General features: G+C 36.0%; 1 protein-coding gene across 26 annotated transcripts in view; it reads left to right on the forward strand.

Moving 5' to 3' along the window:
- NRXN1 (neurexin 1) overlaps nucleotides 1-13,041 on the forward strand; it is a 736,627-nt gene that overhangs the window by 322,830 nt on the left and 400,756 nt on the right. For 17 of the 26 annotated variants that reach the window (XM_074817633.1, XM_074817632.1, XM_074817635.1 and 14 more), the window contains one exon: nucleotides 1,322-1,348. The exons of the other annotated variants lie outside the window; for them this stretch is intronic. In XM_074817633.1, coding sequence (XP_074673734.1) covers nucleotides 1,322-1,348 — 27 coding nt within the window. The remainder of the gene's footprint in view (nucleotides 1-1,321; nucleotides 1,349-13,041) is intronic. 26 annotated transcript variants of the gene reach the window in all.

Genomic DNA, 13,041 nt, shown 5'->3' on the forward strand with positions numbered 1-13,041 from the left:
ATTCAGTGCAGTCATTCCTATTTAGTGGAACGTTATTTTTAAAGGGAATTAAGTATTTGATTGTTTTAGTTGCAGATAAAATTATTTCCAGAAGGTGGGGGGAGAGGGGGGGATAATCACCTAACCCTCCATTTCATAGAAGTGTTGCTCACTGAAATACTGTCCTGGTGTTCGGATTCTAGAAGGGAGCAGAAGTGGTGAAGGGTTTCCTTGTTCACTCTTCTCTTACAGTCCCCTGTAGTGCCAAGGCAGGGCTCCTGCAGGCTGCGGCCGCCCCGGTGCTCCGCTGCAGCGCTTTCTGTAAAAGGGGGTGTGCAGGTGCTGGTCCTGGGCTGTTTGCAACCACTTTTCTGATGCGGTTGACGACACATGACAAACTCAGCTATATGGAAACAAAATCTAGGTTCGATGGTATACATGTTCCTCAAAGGTATAAACCAGGAGTAGCTGTACAAACCAAGTAGCGTGGCATAGATTTTTTTTTTTTTTTTTTTTAACATTAATAAATGTTGGTAGCCTGGCAGAGGATCCTGCTACAGATCAGGTCATTCTCTTTATATACAAAACACCACCCTCTGTCAGTTTTTGCCTACTTCTATAGTTCAAGAAAGTAAATAAATTCATGCCCTAGCAATATTGTTTCTTCTTCCAACACCCCACTGTTTTCTTTTTTTTTTTTTTAAGTGAGGCAAGGATATAATCTGAAAATAGACAGTATTCTCTTAATTATCACTGTTTATAAATATGTGATTATTTTCTGTATATTAATGTAGCTTTAAATGTAGTCACTGTTCATTTCTTTAGTCTATACATTAAGAAACTATAAACCCACAAACCCCTGTTTATAGGCCTGGGAACTGAGCTTTGTATTTTACTACTAAGTTTTTGAAGATCAGCCTTTGAGGTATATATACACAAGTTGTCCAAGATGTCTGATTGTGGCCTGGCTTGCTCTATGACCCATTGTGACGGAGCACTTTCTAATTGCATTGAGAGAAATTACCTGTTCTTTCACAGATGGGGAGAAAGTTGCAGCCTGCTGCAGTTAAGCATCTTTGACATTTAATCCTGATTTTTCACTTAGATTTGTCACCATGTAGCTTTGTTTGAAATTGGCCATTTTTACCCTATTTGTCGTTTCTATTTATAAAGATTTATCGCAGTATATCTGGGTTATAACAGTATGTAAAGACTGATGATATGGAGTGGCCATATTTGCATGTGTCTGTCCCCGGAAGGGTGGACTGTGATTTTATTGGATGTCTGCAGCTATTACCTTGAAGGATAAATTTTCATTTTTCATCTATTCTTCCCCATCTAGACTGTATCAGGATTAACTGTAATTCCAGTAAGTGCCTATTCAAACTTTTTAAAATGTTATTCCACCATTATAAAATATGCAAACTAGATGAAAAAGATTGTGGACAGCTTGCAAGTGCTTGATAATTTATTAATGAAATGTGATGATTAATTATCATTGTGTAAAAAGTCATCATATACTCTAGTGTGTATTTTTTGTCCTTCCCATAGGATATAACTATTAACTAGAATATTAACAGAGGAAGTATTCTACAGGTTGTAATCATGCACATAGAGGAAATGGTACCTGTAGTACTGTATTATTGTAAACAGGCTATTTTATTGTCAGTAGCCACAGAATTTTTTAACTAGCATTTCTGAGAAGCTGTCACATATTTTCCCCCGGATCCTCCGTCTAGTTTTCTTGACATTTTACCTCCAACTTATGGTGAGACTGTTGGAACATAATTGTCCGTAGTACAAGAATTTCTATTTTATAATCCTCCTAGACAATTAACTGTATTTACTGGCTGCTTATAACACAACTAGTTTTGCTAAATCTTTGTTTTATGGAAATGTAACACGTTACAATAAGGACATTATTAAGTCTGAGAATAACCATATTTCTATGATGATTTTTTACACTCTAATCATGTAAGAAACCTTAAATTGAACAATTTTTCTCTGTGATATGCATGTTTATGAAACAGAGGGAAACATTTGCCAGATGAATGGACTAAATTTTAACTTCTCTGATATTATTTGGATTAAGAGGCTATATTCTGAAAGGAGAAAAAGGACTGTGATTTTATTTTGAGTCTATGGAATTCCTGAATGGTGTCAACAAAATTATTGATAGTAAGTATGGTAGATTTGAGTTTTGGGTTGTTTTCTCTTTTTCTTCCTTACAGGTTTTGCAAGCCAGAGGACTGGCTTTAGGCAAATAGAAACAAAGATAAACAGCAAACTGCATAGGTAGAATTTGTAGTTGTTAATAGTTTCCCAAAAGACATTAACATCACAAACCATAATAGTTTTATAGTCCACAAAGAAAATTAGGAAACTGCAGCTATTTATAATGTGTCATCTGCTAATAGATTTTGCAATTAATAACTTCACAAGACAAAAATACAGCATTTTTATTAAAAAGCAAAGTTTTCTTGGGGCAAGTTTTAAATCTAAACCATCCTTAAATCCAGACAGACTTTTCAATACAGTGAAGGAAATGCTTGCAGGTACCAAAGCATAAAAGTAGCTTCCTCATATTAAAAAAAAAAAAAAAAAAAAAAAAGTAATAAAATTGTTCAGTTATAGAAACAAATATTTTCACTTGCCAAAATCGTCCATTGTCTGTTGCCAGAATATATAAGATCATGAAAAATCTCAGAAATATTTTGTTTCCCCTGTGACAGCCCAAGACACTGTTCTTTGATCATGACGAAGTCCCAATTAGAAAAATATTTCCAAATATAAGACAAGCAGCTTTTTGAGCAGAAATGTAATGAGTGTGCCTGCTGGTGGTAAATTCCTTTTTCCTTAGGAAAAGCAATATTGGTTTTTTTGTTAACTTCCTTAATGAAATTAGAAAATCCTTCTGAAAAGGGAATTGCTAACATAGAAGAAAAATCAGTAATAAAGCCACAATACAAAAGGTGTTTTGGTTTTTTAATATCTTTTGGACAAAATGAGGTGTCATTAAAAAAAAGATGATTTCTAATTTCCGTTTTTAAGCAAGTTTAGGATCAAAAGAGAACCTGCAAATACAGAGTAAGTAATAAGCCTCCAGTGAGAGGATTGTAAACAGGAGAAATATATGTACTGAATCGAATTAGCAGTTACAAGTTCTTCTTGGTCTCACAGAAGCAGCATAACTTCTGTGCAAAATATCCTTGGTATCAAATACTCATAAGTTATTTTTCTTTACAGTTTGTTTATAGCCTTTTTGTTATTAGAAATGAACTTTCATGATTAGTTCCATCTCCCTTTGGTGCTTGTGTACTGAACAGGTTTTCGTGAGCTTTCGGTACGGTAAGTACAACAACGCTTTCTTATTGGCACTCGCTGTAGTTTTTCAACAACCAAATAATATTTCGTGAGCAATTTCTGCGTGTTAATTTTTAGATTATGAAGAATTATTGCTCTAAACAGTCCTTAGAAAATGCTTCCTTATTAGACAATATAAAGGATTTTAGTGGACACACAGAATTCATTTCAAAGCAACAGCATCCAGAACTTGAGCCTTAATCTAACAGTCTTTCTGCTCTCCCTCTTTCTTACATATATTCATGTGTTTAAGTTTTGTAGGAATTGAATTGCGATGGGCTGATCGTTGACGAGTTATTAGGAAAATAGTCTTCTCATGCCAAAGTGCCTTTATTCGTTCCCGGATGATTATCAGTTGATTATTGCCAAATTGTCTCCACTCACCCACTAAAGTGGTCAGTTAATAAAGTCACCAGCACAATTGTTCCTCTGAGTCCTTGAATTCAAAAGATTCACCCCCCTCGTAACCCACTGCGTGGGACGAGACAATAATAAATAGTTCGGTGCCTATCTTTTGGGGTCTACTGAGAGCTGGATGTGTATCAGTCCTGATTTTATGTTGATATAGAAGTAAATCTGGTTTTCGTGTTTGAAAAACTTTTTTCAGATTTTCCCGTTTCTGTTGCTTAAAAATTAGTCATAATGTAATTTTACTGTTGGGACTGAAATGTTATTTATTATAGCTAGACTAGTAACAGTTAAGGTCAGGGTGAAGCTATGTGGTTTGAATTTGGAGAGACAGCTTAAAAAAAGTAAAATCAAACATAAACAAAAATTGGCATTTTGCTTGCGAGAAGAAAAGGCAAATATGAATGTTATGAAAATATGAACCTTATTTCCTACAGTGAATTACAAACCTAGTAGGTATAATACTGCACCCCCTCCTCCCATTTTCCCTTGAGTGCAGCCTGAAACCTGTTGTCTTCTCCCTGCAGATCAAATGACTAACTGTTGGCTGGTCAGAGCTGAGATTTTGGTAGCAATTTCTTACACACTTTGTCATGCCTTCACCTTTAGCTAATGTCCTGTGTTGCAGAGGAGGTGACATTTTGTGGTCTTCCTTGTTTGAACTACAGACTCTTAAAATTTCAAAATGTGAATCAGATGCCAGGTCGCTACTGTGCTTGTGTCTCATTAACAGTATTATGGAGACTGTTTACTTCGTGCCATTTTTATGGAACTTGGTGGCATACTGAAGTCAAACTATTTTTTTTGTGCTAGGTCAGAAGATTGATATATTTATAAAACCTTACACCACTAGAAATTGTGTCATGTCAATCAAAAAATACCATTGCTGAAATACTGGGTTCGGACATCCTTAAATCACTTCATTGTGTTGTTCAGGCTTGCAACTTTACAAAACAAAATTGTCTGTCAGGCATTGAAATAAATGGTCCTTTTAAACTTGCAGGTACATTTAGGTCAATGTTGAGGCTGACATCAGGAGAAATGGGAAAACTTATGAACAGAAATGCCTCTATGGTTTTAGTATTAGTTCTCATAGACTGAGGAATTCATTTAAAAATAAGACTGAGGTGAACAATGTTGGTTCAGATAACATGAATGTGCAGCATTTATTGGCACTAGACATTCTGTAAAAAGAACTGTAAGTTGATTGCTTGTCCATTATATACAAAATTGATGAGCTAATCATAAAAAATTGCCTAAGGAGAAATGCTAAAATAATAAAATTAAAAAAATATATTTTCTCCTTTCAGAGAGGGGAGTAGCTGTTGCCTTTTACTTGCAGACTGTAAAGCATAAATCCTATTGAACTGAATGGGATTTTTCCCTAGTATTCTTAGAGATAGACCTTCATCCCACAAAATTTACTTGGTAGATCAATAACAGTTTTTGAATGACTTGTAAACAAATACAGGTGTGCTATATTTCCATATTTTTCACTGCTGCGATGTTAAGGGCTACTATCCAACTTAATTAAAATCCTCTTTTTTTTTCTTCCAGTTTTAACACTTCCAAAACACTAGCATCTGAAAATTTCCAGGTACCTGTAACTCTAGAGGCTCCTGGTTTTTATGTGCAATATACTTTTTTCACAAGTATGTACAGTCTTGCATGTTATTTAATTTTTTGTGGGGTTTTTTTTGCATTGCTATAATTTTTGAAAAATGATTTTATGAGTCAGCAGAGTAGGACTATAGGATTTTTATTAACTGATACATTATACAAATAGTAATGTTAACAGTTAACTGGTAAATAGCTGGCTCTCATTTCTGAATCTGGTACTTTTGTTCAATATGAGAATATACAGGATAATACCTCTTTTGAATGCTGCTGTGAAAGCTTGCTCAACTAGCGGCACACGGTGCAGGAGTGATTTAGGTCAGTTCTCTGATACACGGTTTTGCTTCTGTAGCAGTAATTCATAGAGTAACACCACTGAATTCAGCTATACTCAAATGTAGGACTGTCATAAGAAATGAGTAAGAGTTGTGGAATGTTAGGAAGCAGGGAACAGAGTACTGTGGCAGCGTACATATATACTATTGCCCAGGGAATGTATCAACGGGCTTTGCTAGCTGGGTGTCCACCTTTCCAAATTAGGAACAATTTCCTGGGCTTTGAGGCTTTTCTGTTTGTCCTTCCAGTGAAGTACCCCTTCACTTGTATGTGTATGCACCCCTCGTTCTGTGTTTACCTTGTTCTTCATCCATTCTCTATATCCTTTATTTGTTTCTCTCATTTTATTTTTCTCACTCCATTTCATTCTTCTGTTTTTTCCCTATAATCCTTAATATCTTTTCCTTGTTTTGTACATCCATCCTTTTAAAACTTTGCTTTTCTGCAGGTGTGCACATTACAGATGATTAAATTATTTTGCTTGGAATATGTAATACCTGTTACTGAAGCATTTTATCTTGTCAAGGTATCCTACAAATCCAGAGCATGACAAGGAGCTATGTCAGATTATTGGTAAATAACAGGAGAACGATATGTATTGAAGAACCAACAGTGGTGTTTAGTTACAGTATATTTACAGTTGCACATAGATTTTAAGAAGCACAAAGGCTTAAATGAAGACTATCCATCCTTTTGAAAGCTACTGCTTGTGAAAATATGTTCTGTTGCAAAGTCCAGAGTCTTCAGCTGTGCTCTTATGGATATTGCAAAATCTAATGTGATGAGCAAATCAGTAATACATTTCCATTTATTCACTTCTCACTATCTGGTGAAAAGAATGAATAGAATATATTATTTGCTCCTTTTTTGTTGTTGTTGGCAGTAGAAAATCATTAAAATGATACAATATCGTATCTCCCCCCAAAATGTAAGATTTTGTATTTGGCCTGTTTTCTTACACAGCGAGTATGAATTGTGTGAGGTGACTTTGATATTTCACTCATTCACTAAGGCTGACAGTCTGCTAAAAATATGCAAAACAGCTTTACTCCTAGAGGACATACAGCAAACCAGCAGGGTACTTTCACTGCAAGTTCAGTCAGGGACTTCCCTCTGTTTGGGGTGTAAAGTTTGAAATAATTATAAATAATTCTTTTAAAGCGTTGGCTATACTTTGCAGATTTGGAACATGGGGTCATTGGATTCCTTCTCATTCAGCAGTATCACTTTGCCCCTTTTCACATGATTTCCTGAAAACAGGGTCTGCTCCTGTGTAGCAAAACTGAAAACATACATGGCCCTTTTCGATCAAATTCTGATTACGATCTACTAGTTGCTAATAGAAACCATCATTTAAATTTATCAAAGGAAACAGGTTGAAAGCCATATGAAAAACTTTACTCAGAGTCTTTACTCAGAGTCTCTCACTGGAGTCCTTATTAGTGCAACTTCAGGACTAAGTACTACCAACCTGTATCTTGTTTCAGGCACTCTGTTGTGAAGAGAGGTTGAAAACAGCCAGGCTAGGAAAAAAAGTTCAGGTTTGAAAGAAAAACAGCCTGTATCAATATAATCAAGAGAACCAAAGTAGTTAAGGGACAGCCCATAATTTGTGTACAGCCACAGAAGCTGGTTAGGAGAGATCCTTCTGATGCCTCATTGTCTGTTAAATATAGTAGAAAAAAGAAAAGTAGGAAAAAAAATTAGTAGAAAATAGAAAAATAGTGATGCTGCACAGGTTATGCCATGAAAGCCCATCATATTAATTGGCTTCCTGGAGGTGTGATGACAAAGCCATTCACCTCTTCCTTCAGTCTAATTGTCTACCTGCTCTGGAGAAAAGTAGTGGCTGTTTCCCCTCACTTGTAACCTGCTTCTGCTCCTTGGGAGCACCTAGGGCAAGGTCTGTAACTTGCCTTTTTTTATGAAAAGTCATAAATATGCAGTAGGCATTTCCCAGATGCTGATAGATGTTAACACTCAAAATATTTCTGAGAAAGTCATCTCTGCTTCTTGAATGGTAGGAGTGACTTAGCTGAGAATGCAAAGAGAACCAGCAGGGCCACTGCTGATCATTTTCCAAATGCTCTGTATACTGTTCTTTGGGGTTTATGCTGCAGAATTTTATCTGTCTCTTAAAGAGTTTTTCATTTACCTTAAAATTGTGTTCTAACCCTCTTCCTGTCCGCTGGTCCTGCTCTTGCATTGCCTATTGCTTTGCTGCCAGCACAAATGTTCAGGCATCTATATTGTGATTTTGACTAAAGAAGTGACCCATTAAAAAAATTGTTAATTTTAACTTGCTGCAGTTTTCTGAGCAGTTTTATCACGTGACACATTTGGACGGACACCTGCTGTAGAATAAAACAGGAGAAGGGGGAGGCAGGAGTGGTGCAGAGAGACAGTAGAACAACCACCTCTGGTAGAGAGAGTGGATTGCTTTTTTTAGCAATACAGACTTATGCTGTCCCAAAGTGAATTCATCTGGCCTACATCTAAGCAAGAACATCCTGGAAAGACACATGTTCTTTACAGAAAGGCAGAAACATCACTTTGTGATGTGGAATGCTTAATCTGTATCAGTAAAGGAAGAGGTATTTCAGACATCTGAAGGGAAATGTTGGAAGGGTTTCTGGGTAAATGACTGTATCTTCAGTTACATGCATCACAACTATTTTCCCCTTCTCCTGAATTTGGCTCATAAGACAAGCTGTAAGTTGAACCTAGGAAATATCTGAGGCCCAGTTTTAGGGAGTTTCAAGCTTGAGGAAAAGCCATTGAGTACCAAGAAGAGGATACATATTAAGAGATGTCAGCTGAGGAGATGCTGTGCTTTTTAACCATTCACATAAGATAACAAACGTTTGCAATCTGTTTTGTGTTGTGGCTTTTTGTGAAATTTTGTATGGATGTAGTTTGGCTTGAGAGAGGATTTTGAGAAGGTAACAGTGAAGGTATATTGGACTTCTGAGTGTGAGCTCTCCCCCTTAGTGGGTGATTAAAAAAAAACCCAACCATTTTGTGATATACTGATTTCTCAGTTAAAATGTATGCTTTGGTAAACATGGAAATCTTGCAGGGAAATGTTCAAGTTATCTAAAAGGCAGCCATTTCTACCCCTTCCTTATCCAGTTACAGTTGTTAAGGGGAAAAAAAATTAGAAACTTGAACTAATAAAGGACATAGGAAAATTTGAATCAACTAGCTAATCATAAAGAAATCTTGAGAAGAGTCTTGCACATGTATGTCAATGCCAGGGGTGATACCCCCATAAGTTCCCCTCTAGCTCGGGCCTGAACCTGCTTAGCTGGGGCATGGGAGAGAATTACCATATTACCATAGCAAATAAAAGTTCAAACCTTCACTAAAGTGAAAAGAAATGGTTTAGATTTGCTGGTTGACCATTTAAGGGTCTATCATATTTACTTTCTCCCTGCCGACAAAGCTTTCAAGGTCAGCTGCTGGGGATTGAAGGATTTGCTCTATCACTGCTTCCAGCCTACATGAAAGACAGCAATAAAGTTTATTTCCGTGCCTGCATTCGACTTGCTGCTTATTAAATCTCATCTGTGTTCACTTTTTCTTAGCTAGCACAAGGGAAAATTGCCATTAGTCTTCTGGCAGACTGTCAATAAAATATCATTTCAAGTTCTCTTACTAGAAAATATATGTTTTTCTTTTTTCTGTGTATGCTTCTTTCTTTTCACTCTTTTCATCCATCTTATTTTTATCTTTTTAAGTCCCACATTCTACTTATGGTACTTTAAAGATATAATCGATTGAATGGACGCCTCAGTAATCAAATATATGATAGTAGTATATCTGTGGCATTCTCAAGGGACAGTGGTGTGCTCTGCAATAGTCAAACACACTGAAAAGGCAACAGTAAAAGCTTAAACATATGATTAAGTGAATTTGAAAATTTACATAATAAGGATAGTTGCCCTAAAAGGTGGTGAAAAAATCATTAGGTTGACGTTCAGATAAAGACTTGCTTTTTTTAGCACTACCACATAAATGTTTTCAGGAACTTCTTTAAGATTTCTGAAAAGTAGTAGACTTCTCAGCTGTGATATTTCAGTGTAAGTTCAATTTTACAAGGTCAGGTACAGATAGCATTCAATTTAGTGTATATGTAGGGCTATATGAGTCTGGGCCACAGCGTGGTTATATGTCAGCTGGCTCTGAGAATTGTTATACTGCCAGGGTATTACCAGCAGAGCCCAGGGCCATGGTCTGGAGTTGACTGAAGTTGTTCCCTCTGAATCTTCAGCCTGAACTCTTAAAGGGGAGTGGAGAGCAGAAGATCCTCCAAAATACTAAATATGATAAGAGGACTCTTGGAGGATAAGAAAGCAAAGATTGCTGCAAGCATGTAACCTCTCATTTTACCAAGAGGGACAAAGCAGCCTCCCGGATGTGCTAGATCTATAACAATAGATTGTCTTGAATTAATAAATCCTGATTTATATGCAAGGGAGTTGTGTGTGTCTAGCTCATATTGGTTCTATTAAAACTTTCATAAAAGGACTTTTCAGAAGTAGAAGATTAGGCCTTTCTACTATTTTAATGGGAAGAAGCAGCACAAAGTTTTTCATGTATAGCAGGTCCCAGATTTCTCTTATTTTACTTTTATGTTTTTCTCATTTAGCTTTTGAGAAGCAAGATGACTTAATCACATTTCAAGATTGGTGATTTAAATTATCCTCACAATTTTTTTCATGACAGAAAGTGGATGTTACAGTCTAATCTTGTGGGGATTTTGAAGAGTGCTGTTCTAATCAGTAGCAGGAAAACAACTGAACAGTATTTTCTTCTGGAGAATAATATATAAAAGCTAATGTAACGTTATTCATATTAGTGAACTGGGCTGCAATGGCAGTCATTTCATAATAAAGCTCTGCTACCAACTGGTCTCAGAGGAATCTCTACTGACATATAAATTATTGAGAGGAGGAACACTGAAATAGAGTATTCGCAGATGCAATGAGATTTATTTACGAAAATCAAATGAAATGCTGCACGTGAGGGTTTTCTGAAGGGTTTCAAAATGCTGAATGACTGGATAGTAAGATGGTACGTGGAATTAAATATCAATATCTACAAAGTGATTTATACTAGAAAGAGCAACCTTAATTATGCAAGCGCAGCAATGGAGTCTGTTAGCACTGAGCTGAAGAAATTGTGCAGTTGTCGTAAATAGCTCTTGTAAAACAGTTCAGTGCTCAGAAGTGACCAGAAATCCCAAAGGGTGCTAGTAGCTATGGGGAAAGGAAGTAAGACCAGAACAGAAAACAGCATTCTGCTGTTGTGCAGTCATTGTTTATCCACATCTTGACTGCTGAATGTGTTTTTAGTTCCTGTTCCTCATGAACTTAAATAGGAACACGACAGTGCACTACAACAGGGAGGATTCCAAGTACGGATTGGCTTTCCTACATGGAGGAGCTAAAAAAATACCTGAGAAAATACGAGTATATTTTTATAAAGGTATGATTATACAGCCATAAGAAGCATCAAGAAGTTAGTAGGTAGTATGAAACTGACATACTTCAAGGACTTTTTGTGATAAGGCAGTTTCTGTAGCCCCAGTAGTCCCTGATATGTTAGCCACTGGAAGCTGTGACAGTGTAGAGTAGTAATTCCTGTACTGTGGCCCTGCTAACGGCTGTTGAAAACACGGTGTTGGGCTAGCTGGACTTCTGGTCTTACCTGCCAAGGCCACCCTCATGTTCCCAAACAGATTTTGTTTAATGGAACAAAAGTTTGTCATTGCTATTAAAACTGATGATCTAGATGCAGCCTTCGCTCAGAAAGTCTGTGACTGCTAGCTGCTAGAAGCTGGCAGGAAATAGTTAGGGGAAAGCAGCTTAATATTGTTCCTTTCCTCTCTAAACATCAATTGCTGGTCATCATCAAAGGCAGAATGCAAGACGATATAGAACTCAGGTGTAAAATTGAGTACACCAGCTTTTGTCTTATGGATCATTTTCCCTCTTATTTTGCAGCTTTTCCTAATAATTTTATCACTAGTTTATATCCCCTATTCAGAGCAAACAGGAAATTGCTAGTGAAAGTAATATGTAAATCTAACATCAGCTGGGTTGTATACAGTCATTCTAAATTTTGTAATCAGATTCTCTGAAAATTAGAGTATTACCACACAGATGGCAGCAGATTACACAAGTCAATATGTCAATAAATTCTCAAAAACTTCATTCTTAGTTAACTGACAAAATCAGTCAAATAAACCATTAATTAATTTGGCTATTTCATATGTAAGAAGCGTTGAGAGTAACTTTTTTGACTTAGTACCAAGAGTTTTCTGGTAAGGTCTGTAGCTACTTAAAAGTAGAATAATCATTAATATTCAGTAGTAAGAAAAAATAACTAACTCAGCACTGCTCAGTTGATAATGCTTCTAAATTTATAATTGGATTGGAAATACCATCAGAGTTCATGTATAAATACTTCTATTTGCTTTTCACATTATTCCTCATTTGTTTCTTAAGACTGTTTCTAAGAAATAATGCTGTTGTGATGCTTATTTGTTAATACTTTTGTGGAAAACATTTTGAAGTACTTATAAATGAAAATTCTGTGGAGAAATACTACAGTCTTTATATTATAGGATTACAGTTTGAAGAGGGTGGTTTTTTTCAGGTGATAGAAACTTAGGTTTTTTTCCAAATCTAAAATCATCAATAGGTCAGAAAGGATTACAGTATGTTAAGAAGATGCATAGGACTTTTTCTGAATACGATGCCTTACTGAATCAATGTTGCTGTGCTTATCTCCAGAACTTTTCAAGGAAAACCAAACAAATTGCTATCTCTCTGCAGGTACATACTGCTTTTCTGATCAACACATCACATACTCTGTCCTAATATATGATTGTAAAGAATTCCTATAATGAGTGTTTGGGGTTTTTTTAATAAAATGGATATACATGGGTAAGAGATAAGGGAGTGGGGAAATAGAGAATTGTAGAGAGTGAAATTTGAATGGGATGTCTGGTTCTCACTAACATTAGGTCTAACCTGTTGAGGCGAATTCTTTCTGTCCCTTTTATATTAATAGGTATTATGAATAGAACACTTCTACATTATAAAAAAAGTTCAACCAGCTTCTGTGAGAGTCAGATCAGATCCTATTTCTCAGTTTGGTGTGATTAGGAGAACCAAGCTTCTTAGGGAAAGTTTGACTACCTCTTCTTCAATCAAAGAAAGAAAAAAAAAAATTAGGGGAGAGAAGAGGGGTACCAAACTAAAATTTTGCTTAAATTAAAATTATTTTGATACATTTATACATTTGTACTGTTGGAATTCTGTAATAAAT

Source organism: Strix aluco, chromosome 3, assembly GCF_031877795.1.
Source record: "Strix aluco isolate bStrAlu1 chromosome 3, bStrAlu1.hap1, whole genome shotgun sequence".
Lineage (NCBI taxonomy): Eukaryota > Metazoa > Chordata > Aves > Strigiformes > Strigidae > Strix > Strix aluco.